General features: G+C 39.5%; 2 protein-coding genes across 9 annotated transcripts in view; one reads left to right on the top strand and one right to left on the bottom strand.

Annotated features, from left to right (window-relative positions):
• The first annotated feature begins 87 nt into the window (after positions 1-87).
• Dimt1 (DIM1 rRNA methyltransferase and ribosome maturation factor) lies at positions 88-12,525 on the top strand. The gene is made up of 12 exons (XM_021180395.2): positions 88-254; positions 557-630; positions 1,683-1,769; positions 2,529-2,590; positions 2,666-2,759; positions 2,843-2,892; positions 4,754-4,877; positions 5,252-5,344; positions 6,403-6,467; positions 7,455-7,518; positions 10,045-10,151; positions 11,690-12,525. Exons 1-12 carry the CDS (start codon positions 176-178, stop codon positions 11,730-11,732), a joined length of 942 nt encoding a protein of 313 aa, XP_021036054.1. The 5' UTR covers positions 88-175; the 3' UTR covers positions 11,733-12,525.
• A 1,257-nt stretch (positions 12,526-13,782) lies between these two features.
• Positions 13,783-20,071, bottom strand: part of Kif2a (kinesin family member 2A) — a 61,888-nt gene continuing 55,599 nt past the window's right edge. For all 8 annotated transcript variants that reach the window (XM_021180271.3, XM_021180272.3, XM_029468318.2 and 5 more), the window contains 3 exons: positions 18,143-18,244; positions 17,466-17,601; positions 13,783-15,431 (listed from right to left, as the gene is read on the bottom strand). In XM_021180271.3, coding sequence (XP_021035930.1) covers positions 15,346-15,431; positions 17,466-17,601; positions 18,143-18,244 — 324 coding nt within the window. In that variant the 3' untranslated portion in view covers positions 13,783-15,345. The remainder of the gene's footprint in view (positions 15,432-17,465; positions 17,602-18,142; positions 18,245-20,071) is intronic.

Here is a 20,071-nt window from a genome sequence, read left to right as displayed (position 1 = left end):
AGAGACTACAATTCCCAGCAGCCACTGGGCTCCGGCCTGCCGCTGACTGGGTGGGTCGGTGATCGCAGTGGGCGGGGAAGTGGACCTCTCGGGCGCCTAGTCGTGACGGCGACTGAGGGCGACTTCCACGCGGTTCCCAGCTGCTTTCGCTTGGCACAGGGACTCTTCCGAGAAGATGCCGAAGGCCAAGTCCGCAGCGAGTAGCCGCCGGCGGGATCGTCAGGAGCAGCGCGGGGAGCTGAAGCGAGCTGGAGGTGCGGCGTGGAGGAAGCTTGGGACTGACCCGCGGCGGGGGAGCCCTACGGTGGCCTGCGCCTCTAGCCGCCCTGAGGAGGGTGGGCGCTCAGCGCTGACCCTTCCCCGCGCGCGCCTGGTCTTCCTTGCCAGCAGGAGGGATGGATGGACTCAAAGATACATCCCAACCCCGGCCGGGAGCGCGGCGCTTGTGGATGCATTGGAGCAGTAACCGTCCCGGGTCCATCCTGCTTCTCTGGGGCGACCTGAGATCGGTTCTTGAAAAGTTGGGAAATTAAGGCTGCTTCGTGTTTTATTTCAGGACTCATGTTCAACACAGGGATCGGACAACACATTTTGAAAAATCCTCTAATTGTTAACAGCATCATCGATAAGGTGGGTGTTAACGAGGAAAGGCAGAGCGTTTGTGGATTGTATTTTTCTGACTACTTATGCCTGTATGCGTAAGTTGCGTGCCCATAATTATCCCAGCATTTGGGGAAGCTGAGGCAGGGTAATATGCTCGACCGCAGCCTATCTATATACAAGAAAATAAAGATAAACCAAGATAGGGTGCCTGACATAGAATAGTTTCTCTGTATGTATATGTTGGATGGGTTGAGAATTGCCCAGTGATTTCCAGATTATTTCCACTTTTGGAGGCTCCATCTTGTTTTTGGAACTGGGTCTCATGTAATTCAGGCTGGCCTCAAACGTGGTATGTAGACAAAGCCAGCCTTGAACTCCACTTTGCAAGCGTGTATCATTCTGATCACTTTCTAAGTACATCACCGTTACTCTTTTTATTCCAACCGTAAATTTACGTCCAAATCACACTGAGTTTGTTCCTCAGAAAAAGATATGGTACTGCATATGACCTGTTTGGAGGATTCCTTCTGTATGTGTTATTGTGTTGTGCTTATGAATGAGTGAGGGCCTCGAGGTAAACTACAGACGGTACAGATTATTGTTTATGCTTACAAGGGAAGCCTCCTGGAGCCATAGAGTATAGTTCTCCAGTCTCACAGAATATTCTACTCCTAAGCATATACACGCTCATAGCGTTTTGTGTGGTTACTCTATTCTTAAAACTGTACAGTGGTTAAGAATTGAGAAATCTTTCCCATTTGAACCCCTTGGAAGTTACAGTTAGTTACAGTTTGCTGGAATTGTTGCCAATGTAGAAAGCAGGAACCCACCAGTGGAACCGATTGCTCTTGCTTTTTGTTCTGGCTCCAGAAGCTGAGTATATCCCCTAAGTTAGGAAATGTAGGTTTTCATTTATACCTAATGCCTTTGAGGTACTGCTGCTGTTAACGACGTAAACCCTGAAAAAAAATGAAGCCAGAGTAAAATGTCTTTAACTGTACATTGATAAACAGAAACAGTCACTTACAGACTTTGTGTTCAAGCGGGCCAGAGCATAAAGGAGTTGTGTTTATTTATAGGCTGCTTTAAGACCTACCGATGTGGTGCTGGAAGTTGGACCTGGGACTGGCAATATGACTGTCAAGCTGTTAGAAAAGGCCAAAAAGGTAAAAGTGGGGTTTCGTGTGTTACTCTCAAATTAGCTCCACTGGTTTACAAATGTGAATGTTTTAATAAATTGGCATTGTTCCAATAGTAGTTATTGGGCCCTTAGAGATTTTATCTCTAAAAATGAGCTCTTTCTATCAAAGAAAACAAAATCTACACTTGGTGTATTGGTGGGTGATCTAATATAGGAATGGGCCGTGTGTTTAAAGGAGTAACAATAAAATAGGAACTCTGAGGTAAGCCAAAGGGCAGCAGCTAACCATTATGAAGCCTGGAAGAACAGAGCCGTGAAGTTACAGTCATTAGGACTAAGTTCAGCAGGAGACTTACAGAGGGTAGGATGATGAAGAATGGGTCAGGGAGTCAACCAGAATCAGAAACTCAAATGGCTATGCTGTAGAAACGGTCACAACACTTGAAGCCTCTGTGGATGTGACAGGAAAATAGTTCAGTTTTATCCACTTCCATTCACCTGGAGTGCTATGGTTCCTACCCTGGATGTCAGTTGATGAGAGTACTTGTAGGTCCCTTCTATGCTGTCTGAAAACCACTCACTACATAAAGTGTTGTCATCATCTGTTCAGTAACACAGCATGGAGACAGATCAAACAGGATGTTGTTTTAAGTGTAGAAAAGAGTAGAGCTGGTGTTGGTGTTAAGACTGATAAAAGCTTAAGTCATGTAGCTCCTATGAGTTATTACTTGGAGGGTAAACATTTATACTCCACAATCAAGCTTTTTTGTTATTGTTAATCCAGGTAGTTGCCTGTGAACTTGATCCAAGGCTAGTAGCTGAACTTCACAAAAGAGTTCAGGGCACGTGAGTATATTTAATAATTAAAGGGCATTTCAGTTTTCTCAAACAAGCTCTTAAAATTTCTCTCCTTATTTTCAGGCCTCTGGCCAGCAAACTCCAGGTCCTGGTGGGAGATGTATTGAAATCAGATTTGCCATTCTTTGATGCTTGTGTGGCAAACTTGCCTTATCAGGTATTTCTCAGGCTGTCAGAATTGTCATACTGAGCATTTCTCTGGTGTGTCCTTCCTCAGAGCTAACTGTAATTCTCTTTCAGATCTCCTCTCCCTTTGTCTTCAAGTTGCTGCTCCACCGGCCATTTTTCAGGTTTGTGCAAAACAGTCACTGCTAAACTTTAGACAATTCTGGCAAGAAACACAGGAAAACACACACACACACACACCAAGAAACTGCTGGAGAACTTTGTAGAAAGTACCAGTTTCTGGAACAGGAGCGTGGTAGCTCAGCGGTTGAAGTGGCGTGCTTATTAGCATCCAGAAAGCCCCTAGGTCAGTCTCCAGCACCACAGAAAACTCAGCATAGTGGTGAGCATGTGTATCCCAGCCCTTGTGAACGAGAAGCAGGAAATCACTTCAGACTCATCTTTGGTTACACAGCTAGTTCAGGGCCAGCCTAAGTGACCTAATAGCCTGCTCAGAAATAGAACACACATGAGTGCACACACATATGAAAATACTGATTTCCAGGGAGGTCCTTTAGGTGATAAATTCTTTGGGCTGATAAATGTGTGTGCATGCCATCCCTTCTACATTTTAAATTCTAATCCTCTTCAATAAATATTAAAATTTTTTCTTATGTCGAGATACTTGGAGTAACCTCTTAACTGGTTATTAAAACAGTATGTTTTATACAAGGGCTTTGAAGCTAAGTCTACTTACTGTTTATAAAATAAGTTCATAAATTGTGGGGGCCATAACCATCTTTTTTTTTTTTTTTTTGGTTTTTCGAGACAGGGTTTCTCTGTGTAGCCCTGGCTGTCCTGGCACTCACTTTGTAGACCAGGCTGGCCTCGAACTCAGAAATCCGCCTGCCTCTGCCTCCCGAGTGCTGGGACTAAAGGCATAACCATCTTTTTTAAAAAGTTGTGTGTTTGTGTGGAGTGTTTCTCTGTACTTACAGAGGTCAGAGGACAACTTGAAGGCTGTCAGGGATCAGACTCAGGGTTGGAAGCTTGTCTTTCCCCCTCCTCCCGTTTCCCTTTTAAACGGGTAGAATAGATCGCATTAGAAGATAAGTGCATGTCGGTTTTGTGAAAGTTTTGTTCGGGATATGTAAACATTTACAGATGACTCTGAAGGCTGAGCTAGGACGAGTGTGAATTTAAGACCTGCTGGGGCAACTTTGGGAGACCTGATCTCGAAATCAAAAGCAGAAGGACCGGAGAGAAAGCTCAGTGGTAGAGCATTTACCTGCAGGGGGAGGCCTTTGCTTCAGTGCCCAGGATACCACACACAAAAAGTCAAATAGAGTTTTGAAAATGCTCTTTTCTTCACTAAGATTTAAAACTGTTACCATTGCTTGCAGAAGAAAAAGTCCACACACTTTAAATTGTTAAACCAAGGGAACCCTGGACATTGTAACCTACCGGGCCATATCTCAGATGTAATTCCAACTACAGCGCAAATATAGTTCTTCTGTGAAGTCAACTTTACTGTTTATTTTTTTTGGGGGGGGGGGGAAGAGGAGGTCCCAGAAGGCATCTAGATTATTAAGTACATAATAAGACCTAAATACTACATAGTTGTTTATCCAAGCCCTGAGGGAGTGTCATCTTCATTGAGGCTAGGAGTACAACCATCTGTTTGTGTTCTACCTTCTGACCATATTGTCAACAACCATACATCCTCCCAGGACAATGAACTAGTTACAATTACAACTAAGGACTTTGCAGATTGCTCAGTGGTTAAGAGCATATGTTACTTTTGCAGAGGACCGGGGTTCTACTCTGAGCACCCACATGGCAGCTAACAACTGGCTTTAATTCCTATTCTAAGGATCCACTGCCCACATCTGACCTCCATAGGCACCAAATTCGCACACAATGCAAATACAAGTAGGCAAAACACTCAGACACACAAAAACAAAAATCAACAAAAGTTTTTAACTGAAACTATGCCAGTAATTGAAAATGAACGATTCTTTCTGTTCCTCTTTGCTTCCTTTTCAGATGTGCTATACTTATGTTTCAGAGAGAGTTTGCTCTTCGATTGGTTGCCAAGCCTGGAGATAAATTATACTGTAGACTCTCCATTAACACACAGCTTTTAGCACGCGTGGACCATCTAATGAAGGTATGAGGCTTATTTCAATTCATCCTGGAGCACTTTGCCTTGCTTCTGAAACCCCACCTTCCACCAACCGTCTTTTTGAGACGGGGGTCTTGTTCTTTAACTCAGGCTAGCCCAGTTCTATCAACTTCTCAAATGCTGGAGTTACAGGCCTACGCCACACTATATCTGGCCAACAGAACATCTTTGATTAACAACTTAAGGTTACCCTTGCCAGTTATGGTAGCATACACCTTCAATCCCAGCAACCAGGAGGCAGTGGGATGAAAATCTCTGTGAGTTCTATGCCAGTCAAGACCTACATGGTCAGCCCTTGTGTCAAAACAAGAAGGAAATAAAGTTGCCTCAGAGAGGACTAAACATTTCCTGATTAACAGGTGGGGAAGAATAACTTCAGACCGCCCCCCAAGGTGGAGTCCAGCGTGGTCAGGATAGAACCTAAGAATCCGCCACCACCAATCAATTTCCAGGTGAGGCCAAAATACCTAGGTTGTAAAATGTCATTCCAAAGCAACAAGACAATACTCGGTCGACCTAAATATCCAAATCGAGGCAGGTAGGAATGGGGACTAACTTGATGTTGAATAGTTCTAAGTACACACAGAAACATGGAGAGTGTGTGTAAAAGACAGAATGACTAGAATATAGGTGCATTTCAAAACTTGAGATTATAGCTGCAAGAAACCACTGTAAAGTTAAAATAATTGTGTTTGAATAGTGTCCTGATCACATTGTTGGGTTACCATGACAACCCAAAGCAAGTGTGCCCCAGTTGGACTGCATCCTCAGCCTTTGGGGCAAACATGTTTGAATTAGAATTACTACTGCTTTAGGGGAAGAAAAAAAAAAAGCTAGCCCATTGGATATAAAATTTAACTAATTACATAAGAGAAAAACTTGTTGGACAAGTGACATCCTAAATCATGTTGGTGGTGTTTTAAACTTGATGTTTTGTTTCAGTTCGTTTTTTGTTTTTTGTTTTTGTTTTTTAAGATAGGGTCTCCAGTGGCTCCAATTCTCTGTGCACGGGATGACCTTAGTTAGACTCCTGATTGTTAAGTGCTGTGATCATAGGCATGTGCCACTGTGCCTAGGTTGACTCTATTTGGAAAGTGATCCTAATGCCATATTATGAATGGCAATTACGAAGCCGGGTGTGGTGGCGCGCGCCTTTAATCCCAGCACTTGGGAGGCAGAGGCAGGCGGATTTCTGAGTTCGAGGCTAGCCTGGTCTACAGAGTGATTTCCAGGACAGCTAAGACAACACTGAGAAACCCTGTCTCGAAAAACCAAAAAAAAAAAAAAAAAAAGAATAGCAATTATGAATGGAATTTCCCCACTCAACTAAAAAAATGATAATATATTTCGAGAGATACACACAAGTGCAGGAATGTGCATTGTTTTGCATATGTGCTAGTTAGATCAAAACGTATGACATTGTCATTCCCCTGGCTTTGTGTGTTAGAAATGACGGAGGAGTAGATAAGAAGTTGGATATTCTGAAGAAAATATCTTTATTATATTTCAGGAATGGGACGGCTTAGTAAGGATTACTTTTGTTCGGAAAAACAAGACACTGTCTGCCGCATTCAAGTAAGTAGCTACAGTTGTGTAGTGGTGAGGAACCAGGTTTCAGTACTGTCATAGCATTTGGTGCTTCATCATAAACAGGTACCCAAAGTACAAATATTACTCATGTCAGACAGACTTCACCTTTTCAAATTTCATACTAGTCTGAGAGGCAAAATTTAAGAAAATTGGAGTTAGGAGTCAAATTAGTTTTTCTTTGCAAAACAGAAAAAATAATTTAGCCACAGATTTTCAAGTTTTTGCTTCTGGGTTCTCTTCTCTCCATTTCACTGTAGGTGGGGACACGTGACTTGGAGCACATGTGAGGTCAGGGGGCCACTTTGAGGACTTGGTTCTCTCCCAGTTTTACATGTGTTCAGGGAATGGAACTCTGATTATTAGGCCTGCATAGCAAATACCTTTAGTAGCTCAGCCACTTCCTAGTCTTTGCTGGTTTTTTATTACTATTTTTTTTATTGGATATTTTACTTTTGCTGTTTTATTAACTTGAAAAAAAAAATCTAACATCACTTGGGGGTATCCAAAGGCAAAAGAGGTAAGCTTTGAATTTAGAGAGCTTGAACATTTTATTCCTGGCAATGCCAAGGATTAAGCGTGTGGTCTTAAGCATGCTAAGTCAGTACTCTTATTACTCAGTGATTCCTTCAGACCTATTGTTACCTTTTGAGTTCCAGGCTGGCCTTGAACTTGCAATTCCCCCGCCTGCCTCAGCGTTTCTAGCAACTAGTATTATAGGCCACTGCCACCAGACCCAGCAAATTTTTTTTAGAGGATGTTTTGTGGAGTTTTTACACATGGGGATGTCAGAGAACAACTTGTAAAAGTGGTCCTCTCCTTCCTGTGTGGGTTCTAGAGCTTGGTTTCAGATTGCTGGTCATGGCAGCTGGTGCCTCTACCACTGAACCACCTGATAGACCTGGAACATATATTTAGTATTTTCTAAATATAATTATGTATAATCTGATTTTATACTTGTCATATAATTTCCAGATCAAGTGCAGTACAACAACTGTTGGAAAAAAATTACAGAATTCACTGTTCAGTACAGAATACTGTGAGTAGAGATCATTTCACTCATTTTTGTTCATTTGTTTTTTGAGATAGGGTCTCTATATAGTACTGGAATTCATTCTGTAGACCAGGCTGGCCTCAAACTTAGAGATCTTTCTGCGTCTGCCTCCCTAGTGCTAAGAGCTTGAATTTTTCCGTGCTGTTTACTTCTCTTTACCAGTCTCGCACAGAACACAACCATCTAAGCTAAGTCTGCCTCTGGATTACTGACAGCAGCATAACCTTCTTTACTTTCATCTGTTCTAAGCAAGTCTTCCCTGCCACTTGGCTGAAGCAGCATAGCTCTTTCCTTCCCTCCTTTGTTCTCTTCAGGGCAGCTGCTAAGGCATGCAGCTTGCCTGCTCTGTAGTGCTTCTATTTTAAACCCTTGATAAAATTACCTCAAGCTTACAAAAAAATTTAAATTTAGTAATCCGTAGTAACTTAAAGTCAATACATAATTTGTAAATAGTATAGATCTCTTTCTATAGCTTTGAAATGGTCTTGCTATATAGCTTAGGCCGAGTTTGAGTTTCAACAGGCCGTGAATTCTATGAACCCTGTCCCCTTTAAAGTTTGTATTTAGCCCTAATAAGAGTTGTGTTCATTTGATTTGTAATTTCCTCAAATATATACATTGTTTTCTTGGCTTAAGTGTCTGTAATTTGCCACCTGTCTTAGGTTTTTTTGTTTTTGTTTTGTTTTGTTTTGTTTTTGGAGACAGGGTTTCTTCTGTCCTGGAACTCACTCTGTAGACCAGGCTGGCCTCGAACTCAGACATCCGCCTGCCTCTGCCTCCCAAGTGCGCCACCGCCGCCCGGCCTGTCTTAGGGTTTTATTGCTGTGAAGAGAAACCACAACCAAGGCAAACCTTTAGTAATGTTTAATCTTTAATGTTTGATAAAGGCAAACATTTAGTTGGGGCTGCCTTAGTTTCAGAGGTTCAGTCCATTATTATGGTGGAAAGCGTGGCAGCATCCAGGCAGACTTGGTACTGGAGGATCCCGGAGCTCTGCATTATGATCGGGCAGCAGAAGAGAACTGTCTTCTTTGCAGGCATCCAGGGCGCTCTGATTCCACACTGGGTGGAGCTTGAGCACTACGAGACCTCAGAACCCACCCCCACAGTGACACACTTCCTCCAACAAGGCCACACAAGCATTCAGACACATGAATCTATGGGGCCTAAAACCTATTGAAGCCACCACAGTACCCTAAATTGTGATTATCCTGTTTGTTGTTCAGATAGTGGCCCAGGCTGCCACTGTACATAGTTGAGGATGTGCAATTATCCCAAGTGTTGGGATTAAAGGCATATGTCACCATATCATACTAATAAGCTATAAATAATAAGAAATGGAGGTTGAATAGCTGATTTCCAGTAATATGCCTCATGCCTCTTAACAGTTTGATTTGATTTCAAGTGTGGGAGTCCTCATGCATACACACGACACGTGTGGGTATGTGTTGGTTTTTAAGCATTCTAAGTTTGACAGCAGACAGATTAAGACTATTTCCTTTGGCTTTGGTTTTTATTTTTGGACACGGGTTTTTCTGTGTAGCCCTGGCTGTCCCAGAAATAGCTCTCTTGACCAGGCTGCCTTCGAACTCCCAAGTGTTGGGATTAAAAGCTTAAGGGCATACTGGATCACTATCTGGACTTTTTATGGCCCATATTCTCTTCTGCTTTAATATACCAGGGTACTATCTCCATTCTCTAGTCTCGACAAAAGCTACAATAGATGTTGCTAGTTTTTAAAACTAAGTTAGATTTTAAAAGGTCTTTGCATAAATGGTGTGGATCAAGTAAAGTAAAAAACTGTTGTTTTGAGTCTTATTCTGTAAAGCTTGCCCTAAAATTGAGTTAGTCCTCCTGCCTCCTAAGTGCTAGGATTAAGGGATGAACTATTATACCCAGCAACATGTAATATACTTAAAAGAGAAGTTACTCCTGAGAGTAACTGGAGAGTAAATTACCTGGTTAGGTGAGTATGTGTCAAGAATGTATGAATTAATTTTTAAAAGACTACTAACTGCTTTAAAATTTCATAAAGTCTGAAACCTGAATTTTTTACATTTTAAAGATGAAGAGGAGACAATATATGCAAGCATGATAACTCAATAATCTAAGTATTATGCCAAAAAATCAGCCTCTTGGGCTGGTGAGATGGCTCAGTGGGTAAGAGCACCCCAAACTCTCTTTGGAAGACTGCTCTTCCAAAGGTCTGGAGTTCAAATCCCAGCAACCACATGGTGGTTCGCAACCACATGGTGGTTCACAACCATCCATAACGAGATCTGACGCCCTCTTCTGGAGTGTCTGAAGACAGCTACAGTGTACTTACACATAAATAAATAAATTAAAAAAAAATCAGCCTCTTATTAGAAATCAAAGTCTTAACCAAACTGTCAGATTTTCTCAGCTATCATTTATAGATTAAAGGTGACTATAATTATTGAACTTGGAAAAAAGTCATGGTATCTTCATTAAGTATATGTTGCTCATTTATTCTGGATCTTCTATTGATAGGTAGTACCAGAAGATTTCAGTATAGCAGATAAAATACAGCAAATCCTCACCAGCACAGGTTTTAGTGACAAACGGGCCCGTTCCATGGACATAGATGACTTTATCAGGTAATTAACACTTGTTCTAAATGCTTGCATTTCTTTACTGTGGTATCTTCATCTGAGATTTAAAGGCTTCTAAGCAGCATAAGGTGCTACCTGGTGGGTTATTGCATAGCACTTTCATGGAGTGGAGAAGTTATTTGGTGTAGAGCAGTGGTTTTCAACCTTCCTAACGCTGCAGCCCTTCATACAGGTCCTCATCATGTGGTGACCCTCCAATCATGTATTCTCATTGCCACTTCATAACTGTAACTTTGCTAATGTTATGAACTGTAATATAAATAACCTGATGTTTTCTGATGGTCTTTGGCAATCCCCATGAAAGGGTCATTTGACCCGAAAGGGGGTCATGACTCCCAGGTTGAGAACCACTGGGGTAAAGGCTGGCAGCTAGTTTGCTGCAGCAGGTGCTACAGTCTGTGCCAGACCGGAGCCTGCATTTGTGTGCGCTGTGTTTCCTTCCTCCTGCTCCAAACTCAATCATCTTCTAATAGCATCTGCTCACCTCCTCACACTAGAAAAAGCATGGTAACACACAGCTGGGGCTGATGACCCATTATTTCCTTACTTAGAACCCCTACTATTAAACAGAGAAGCAGGAAGTGTCAGTCAGAACCACATCATCTGATCACTTGTTCAGTAGCAGTTATGTGGCCCGAGGCAAATTCGACACCTGTTAAGTTAAAGGGCACCACAGTGATTTCTGCAATGTGGACAAAATTTTTACTTTGTATTAAGCAAGTTTCAGTTAATTACTCTATTGTACTAACTCACTGACATTAACTTTCAGAAGTTATTGGACATTCTGCTACCTGTTTTCTTACATTGCTGGGGGCTGCACTCAGGTCCTTGCATAGCTAGACAGGCACTCTACTTCTAGGATGTGTCCCCAATTTTATCCAGAGACTAAACTTAAAAATGTCATTCCTTTGCCTTTTCAGTAGGACAGTCTAGGGCAAGAGTCACTGTGTTGCTGGCTCCTAGCAGGAGGACTGAGTCTGGATGTTAATCCTCCTAGGTGAACGAACACCTTTGCTTTTCCAGACATTTTAGCCCACACGGACCTCTTCCTATATATAGGCCACCCTAAAAAATAACCTCAGCTACTAATACATTATTTCAAAAACTTCCCACTTCCTCGGCGTGCAGTTTAACAGAAGTCAGAGAAGCACAAAGAAGCACAGGACATTTCACTAAACTTCGGGAACAGTCCTGAGAGCAGGCGGAGACCAGTTACTTACTCATCTCACTTTGCCTCAATTTCTTTTTCTGCTGACCATGCTAAACTGTAAGTGCTGTTGAGCTTAGGCCAGAGACAGCAAGTCGTTAAGGTCATTTCACTCAGTGCCAACTTAAACAGTAGATTACAACAGAAGACAAACGTGCCATCCATGGTTTTTACGAAGGTGTAGTGACTAGTGCTTGCACTATGTGTCTTCAGTATGTTGGCATGTTTATGTATTAGGATTAATGGTAATAGGCACATTATGTGTCAGAAGTTGGGTTTGTAGTTTAACACCATTCCTTCTTGGTCTCCTCTTCAGGTTGCTACATGGATTCAATGCAGAAGGCATCCACTTCTCCTAGCCATTTGAAAACTACTTTTTCAAGACCAAGAAAAAATGAAATTATACAATCCTACTATTTGAGAATACAACCGATTTTGTTCTACAGGACATCATTTAAATTATTTAATAATACTTTTTTACCATTTATTATCCTGTATGTGAAAGGTGGTTGGTTGGGGTATATTATATATATTATATAATAATACCCTGCCCTTTGCAGTAGACCTAGTGTTTTATATATAAATATAAAAATAATGGTCTTCAAGGTTGAAAGCCGCAGACACGCACAACATACACTTAAGCTTTCTAACAATTTATTGTGTGAAGACGTTACTTTTATTCACTGTTTTGACTGTGAGGTTCAGGTAGGCCTACAGCTCACTCAACTAGTCAAGAAGCCCCCAGTGCGACTTTTCTTCCACACACCTTCACCCTACGTGTTAATATTTGCCTCTTGCAACACAAACAACATCATAATTCTGGGAGCTAGAGTCTGCTGCAGTGACAGTACAGGAAAGTTCTGCATATGACTACCTGTGAAATGCAGAAGCTTAGAAAATAAAAACTCATGTTAAATCACATATTCCCTTAAGGGAGACAAGATCTACAATTTTCAGATTTAGAAAAATTCTGGAGGGTTTTGTCAATCAAATAGGTTGTTTCATTAATTTATGATTCATTTCCTTTCTTGAATGAGAGGGTCTTTTTGAGGTGGACTTTAATCTCAGACTCTTGCCTCAGCCTCCTAAATTAAATTCTGGGATTATACTTGTTGTGCAAAGTAAGTTTTCCAGTTTTAGTTTTCACTTTTTTCTTTTTTTTTTTTTTGGTTTTTCGAGACAGGGTTTCTCTGTGTAGCCTTGGCTGTCCTGGCACTCACCTTGTAGACCAGGCTGACCTCGAACTCAGAAATCCGCCTGCCTCTGCCTCCCAAGTGCTGGGATTAAAGGCGTGCGCCACCACGCCCGGCTTTAGTTTTCACTTTTTAAAAGAACAGACTACAACTACAGGTTCCTGGTTATTCCTGACTTCTAGATAATTAAAATTCTACTACCTGGTGTTTCTTTCTAAGGTATTTAAAAATTGTCAGATAAAAGATAAATGCTGTTTATATATTTTAATAAATTAGCTGTTTTATTTATATAAGGAAACTAAACTAGCCTCTTTATTTATACTTAAAACTTAAAAGGAATATCTCCAATTACTTTAAAAAAGAATGCTAAGTAAACTTAATATAAATTGCTTGCCTACAGTTTTTCCTTCAAAATCCAGATTCTAAGTCATATAGTAAACACTGTTATTATGTTAGCTATGAATAGTTAGCAGCCTTTAAGTTTGAGAAATTTCTAAAGAATATTTAATCTAGAACAAAATAATTTGCTTAGCTGCAGAAGCAGCTTTTGTCATATTGATCAGAACTGTTCTTAAAGTTTCTTTATTGTCAGAACAACTTTTTTGCACAGTTCACTTGTACCATCTCTACCTTAGAGAAACAATTCTGCTAGACTAGGCTTTCTCAGCTTATTTTCTTCCAACTAAAGCTTTCCCTCTGTAAAGCTGAATCATATTTTACCTACCAAGATATTTATTGATGTACTCTAACTATAGATCAGGACAAAGCCAATAAGGAAACATGTATCTATAAAGACCTTCCAAGATAATACCTGTCCAATGCCAGGAACATTAAAGCTCAACTGTTAGGCAAGTTATGAGCAAGTTTGTGTCTTTATTGCCCATTATATATGAGCCATCCTCAGAACTGGAGGCAAGGTCTTTGTACATAGCTCTGGCTGTCCTAGAACTTAGTATGTATACCAGGCTGGTCCGGAACTCAGAAATCCATCCACCTGCCTCTGCTTCCATGTGCTGGATGCGACTAAGGGCACGCACCACTATATCCAGCAAAAATTACCTTCAACAGCTGTTGCAAGGCCAATAGAAATAGTCCTTCACTCTCCTGCTCGAGAGTCTTTGAAACAAACACAAATAGAACATAGCATAAAACTGCAAGAAAAACCTGAGTTCCTTCCAAAACAAGGGTAATTATATTGAAGTACATTATTTCTAAATTCGTTTCATAAATTTCATTTATTAATAAGCATATTGTGAAAAAAATCTACATTTGATTTAGATTTCATGTTTACAGAGTTTTCACCATGGTGTTAGGATTCCTCACAGCTACTCTCATCATTTATGACTAGTGAAGTAAAGAATCTGGCTCATGACTCTATTCATTGATTTCCCCTCGGCTCACTGAGTCATCAGTAGGTTCCCTAGAGTTAAGAGATCCATGGGAGATTCTTTGGTTAACCTACTGGACTAGATAGCGGGAACCAAGGGAAAACTCCTAGAGATATACATATATATATCTTTAAACAATATTTACATGAAAATTGGCCAGTTTTCTTTCTTAGATTAGCAGCTAAAAATGAGTGCTGCCATTTATAGAGTAGCCTATTTAACCATTAGGCGAAATAAGATTCTCAAAAACCATCACATACTAGGTTTAGCTGGAGCTTGGTATAACCTGCCTCATAAGTCATCAACACTTCTCAGGGGTACATACTGTCTATGCTTGGCTTATCTAACTTGTATTATGGACTACTTTCAGTGTACATACAAATGTTCATGCATCAGAAGCCAGTTTCCTTTAACAGTACGTTAAATTTTGGTGAGCTAATAAACACTTCAACTTAAATAATGGCATTGTTAAGGATCAAATTCCACTATTAGTCTTGTTAACACCACTGGCACACACACTGCATATGTATATATGTATTATCCTAAAATAAAACTCCTCTCAGAATTTCTTTACTTTTTACTATACACCAACTAGTTCATATTTTAGTTTTTTTTTTTTTTTACAAAGAAAATGCTAAGAAAATTATAATCACATAATTCCAGATTTCTTTACACATAAGATGGAATGGTCCAGCAGCTATGTCCACTGTCACAGACTTTAGTTCCGTTCAATTGATATGGCACATCCTGCAAAATTAACTAGTCACACACAAAAAAAGTCTCAAATACAGTAAAAATGTACACACAGTAAAGGTAATTTACAGTTACAAACAAGGAATGTAATTTATCTTGGCTGTTTTAGAAATCTAGGGTCAATAGCCTTAGTCAAGGCACAGAAGGATGAGTAAGCACAACTGTCTCTAGGAGTAGGCAAAGTATGTACAGTCACTGATGAGGTATGCATGCACGCAAAGGGTTCAAAATTGCTCAGTCTTGCTATGAAAATTGATCTGAGTTAAAGGAAATTCTGTGGCTTCCCCTATCTTCCACTTCTGGATTACTTCCACAATCTTTAAATAAAATTGGCAAGGATATCCAAAAGCAGTCACTATTTATTTGGGCAAATGAAACAAAATACTTCACTAATCCGAATTATTAGTTGTGCCTCTTGGTCTAGAAGCAGTTTGTCGACAAAGGAGTGTTTCACAAAATTGAAATGTCATTCAGATGAAGGACAAGATATTTTCCACACACTTAAGATTTCAAAAACGTAAAAAAAAAAAAAAAAAAAAAAAAAAGGATTTCAAAAACGTTCAAGTGGCCTTTACAGTTGGCCCACCATTTGTTACAGTATTGGGGATTCTCGGGATCCTTTAGGAGCAAATGCCAACTTAGAGGGCTCGGGGCCTCTTGGGGTTAATTTGCTTGCTTGCTTGCTCTTCTTCTTGTAGCGCTGCACGAAAAGATTTCACTTTATCTTGGAATAAGAAAAGAACAAGGGAGTAAGTATGGTAAAACAAGCAGTACAGTGTACAACGTTCACAGCGTCTATCCAGTACCTCAGCTGTGCGTAACTCTTCCTAATACAAACTGATTTTCAACCAGTTTCTCTCATGCACATCTTATACCCTCTTGAGTTTTAGTCTGTTTCTAGTTCTTTTGAGAATACAGGAAGTATTTAAGTGTTGAAGTATGTAATCTTATCTAAAAGGGATATTATGAGTCTTACTCAGATGTAAAGCAGATACTCCTTTCAGTATTATGACATTTCTACTCAGCCCTACTATACCATTTTTAGTATGAAAATTTAAAACCTGATTTCAAAAAATAATGTTTTCTCATCAGGGATTATGAGAGAAGTTAACAGAACAAACACATAATTGCTCTCACATATTCTATCTACTACCTTTTATTGACCAGGTTATCAATAGGTTAATAAATTATGAAATTACAAGGAATTATGGAAAGGGGATATTTTTCTACATCAGTGATGCTCAAATGGAAGTAGCTTTTCCCAGGCACACTTGGTCACGTCTAGAGGGGTTTAAATTACCACAACTGGTACGGTCCTGTGCTCTAGTGGATAAATGCTTATAAGCAAGAATACTCAAAACTATTTTGTAAGGGACAGCACCGCATCCCTCAACAAACAATGTTTAGAACATCTTGAGCTCTAAACAATGACAACAGGTATGTAATTCTACTTTTGCTGCAATGTATCTGTGCAGGGGGCCCTGGGTTCAATCATCACAACATATAATACTATGTGGTGAGACCTACATGTGAAAAAATGATAAGCTTAAGTTTCCCTTTTAGAAATACAGTATTTTGCTGGGCAGTGGTGGCGCACGCCTTTAATCCCAGCACTTGGGAGGCAGAGGCAGGCAGATTTCTGAGTTCGAGGCCAGCCTGGTCTACAGAGTGAGTTCCAGGACAGCCAGGGCTATACAGAGAAACCCTGTCTCCAAAAAAAGAAAAGAAATACAGTTAACTTTTCTGAAATAGTCACTAATGCCATATTTGACATGATGTCTTCATGAAGGTCTTGCTTTACAATTTTAAGCTGCAAATCTGTGGCTGAAAGTAGGAATTTCATTCTGATTTCATGTACGCACGCACACACACATGAACACTGAGGGAAGCAAGAGCAAAATCAATATACACAAGCTACTTTTAAAGGTACATGTCCCTTGCCTCTATGTGTATTCTGGAGTCAAATGTGAGTGGCAATGGCCTAGGAACACAGATTTAGGTTACCCCAAATTACATGTTTCAAGTACAAATAATTTTATGAAGGTTTTCTAGTAATGGAACAAAGAAAGTCAATGGTGGAAACATCTGAAAGGTGGGGTTCAGCCAGGGAGAGAAATCTCCACTGTTGATCTAGATACTATCTCATGACATTTTACATTCCAAAAGTTTCTATCAAGATGTTAGGTGTGCTTTTATCTACTAGTTACACAAAGTTAGATCCAACACAGAAGGGAACTGGGAATGACTCTTTACTGGGGGTTAGAAAAACTGTCAAGAGGCTGAGGATCTGCAACATTCCAACTTTTCCTATCATGGAAATTCTAACCAATCAGCCTCTGTAGACAGTTACTTTCCATGAAGTCTACTTTGTACCCACGTTAAAAGAATGTCTCTGTTGTTTACCATGGCAGAGACCACTCTGGGACTTCCAGGGTTTTTATGTCTCTGCCTCCCTCCCAACTCACCATAGGAACACTGAGACAACAGACGTGTGTGACTGCACCTAACCTTTCTTTACATGCATTACAAAAATCAAAACTAAAAATCAAGTACTTCCCACCCACGGAATCATCCCCCAAGCTGTTTTTTTTTAATTATTGTTTTAAGAGAAACAATGATCTTTATATACACTTTGAAATAAGGTAACAAAATTGTCTATAACAATCTTTGCTTTGTATGTCACCATACAAAACCTCATTACTACACATCCTAATACCACGCAAAGTTCAAATAAACATAAAGATGGAAAATAAGTTACCTCGTAATTCAGTTAAAATGTCTATTTTTTGCTCAAGAATAGCTTCAAGTTGTGTAGCATATGAGTCTACATCATAGTCTACTTCTTCAGTCATCTCTAGGAGAGCCTTTTCATCTTCTATCCAGCGAATGGATTCCTAACAACAGAAATCCAATACAAAGACTTGTAAAGTGTTGTTTCACAAATATCTATCCTATCAGACTGATCTACACATTGTGAATTCTCAAACATACTTAAACTGATATTCTCAAAAATGTTAGTAGACATGTCATCTTTATTCAGTCAAATTAAATATTTTCATAAACTTTATTTTAGCTAGGGAATGAACCCTGGCATGCTTTGTGCAAGCATCCTACTACTGAACTACATCCTCAGACCTGTTCATTAAATTTATTATTATTCTATGTATGCATTTGTTTGTTTGTTCTATCCCGTTTAGTCCTGGCTGTCCTTGAACTCACAGAGATCCATCTGCCTCTACCTCTCAAGTGCTGGCATTAAAAATGTGAGCCACCAACACCCAGTCTGTTCATTATACTAAGGCAAAACACTGTAGAGAGGTATTTACTACCACATGCCCTACAAATACAAACTTATACAATTAAATAATTTTCAAAGTATTTGGAACGTTCTGACTAGTTTAAGGCCTGTTGGCCAGAAGGCCTTTTCTTACATACCTGGAACACTGCCCTATGATCTTCCACAACCTGCTCTTCCATCTCTACCATCTGGGAGACAGCTTCATGGAAAGTGAACAGCTGTGGAGAAACTTCTTCTTCCTTAAAACACAAAGTTTAAAAATATGACTTCGAGCTTATTATTTTTAAATGTCATTAAGTTTTATTTTTACTTTTCTCCTTCCTTGGGAGCCTTCTCAGAAACTCATGAGCCTTTAAAAACAACTCATATTCTACCCACTGAGCTCTAAGCCCAGACTCAAAAGCAGGTTTGCAGTCTTTTTAGAAAGGCTTTGGGGACAAATGGAAAAAAAAACCTATTAAAATAATAGAAGAAGAAAAGCCACAGTGTCTTTCTCTGGGTCAAAATAATGTAAGTCTAATTAATTACCTACTCACAAGTAAATTAATTTTCACTTAGGAATTTATTATTATTTGCAGACATACCCTAAAAAATACCTCTTGGAACAGTCCAGCTTTTCTCTAAGTTTGTTTCAGGTTTTACTAGTTTTGCTGATTTCTCTAACAATTTCTTTCACACACATGACTTTATGATAGCATGAAATCAACATGCACACAGAACCATACTTCAATTTTTCTTTCTGAAAAAGAGCAGGATCTTGCTCTGTCGCCTGGCTAGCCTGACACTATGTAGCTCAGGTGCCCTGCAATTCAGGTGTGTGCCACTATGCAGATTAAGTTTCTTCTCATGAAAGGAAAATTGTAAGGACACAATCTTTGATTGGTACAATATATTTCAATGACTATCAAAATCAGTATTTTCAAGGACTAAACTTGAAAATTAAAAATTTGTTTTTTTAAAAAACAAAACCTTAATTTCATTTATACTATATAAATAATTTACTAATTTTTATAGTAAAAAATTGCAATTCTGTTTAAAAAGAAACAAATCTCTCAATACTGCTTAGAATGGTTTCAAATTGCTGGACTTATTCATCCCCCCTGCCTTAGATTCCCATATAGTTGAAACTACCTGATGTATTTTTAGACTCGTCTGCATTCCTGGGTAAGCCAGTACTAGAGATATAGTCTTAGCAATCCTCCTGCTTAGAGCCTCCCTTGGAATTACAGGTATATAGCACATGGCTAGGTAGCCAGATAATTTTTTTTATAGATATTTCAAATGACAAAATCATAATTGTACTTCAACAAAGAAACACATAAAAATACAAGCTTGTTTTTTGTAAATAGCATTTACAAAAAAAAAATCATTCAATATTCTAAATGCATGAAAAAATTTAAGCAGACAATTGACTTTCATTATTAAGCTATTGCACTTAAAGGTTTATATAATCAAGTTAGTAAGGGACTTTTTATCTTTTCTATGGAAATAAATAATCTGCTTTTATCAGGGCATGCTAAACCCCTCCATAATCTCTTTCTCAACCCCCACATGGCTACTTCATCTTCAGCCCAGGATATCCTGGTTCCTTTGGAGCAGAAACTACAAATTCCTGCCCCACATACACTTTACTCCCAAACAACAAGTACGTTTGTAGAAGTATATTTTTGGAATTCTAATGTACTTCATTAACCACCTACTTAATATTGGTTTTATATTAAGGGCATATTTAGAGTCTATTCCCTTTCAGTCTCTCTTGCTGAGAATATTGGAAGAATATGCAACACATATTCTAACACATGCACTAACATTTAATATAATGACACTGATGAATAATCACAAGGTAAGTTTCCTGCTGGTAGCAGAGGTAAAAGATTTGCACACTCTGAAACACGGGATATATAAAAGCTGATGTAGCATTTTAAAACCCTGGATTGAGACTAGAGAGATGGCTCAGAGGTTAAAAGCACAGACTGCCCTTCTAAGGACTTGAATTTGGTTCTCAGCACCCAGATGGCGGCTCACAGCCATCTCTAACTTCAGTCCTAGAATCTGCTGTCCTAGGC

This window comes from Mus caroli, unplaced genomic scaffold (assembly GCF_978045245.1).
Source record: "Mus caroli unplaced genomic scaffold, Mus_caroli_1 scaffold_15, whole genome shotgun sequence".
Lineage (NCBI taxonomy): Eukaryota > Metazoa > Chordata > Mammalia > Rodentia > Muridae > Mus > Mus caroli.
Note: the sequence above shows the minus strand (reverse complement) of the source record. Positions and strands in the feature narration are given on the sequence as shown.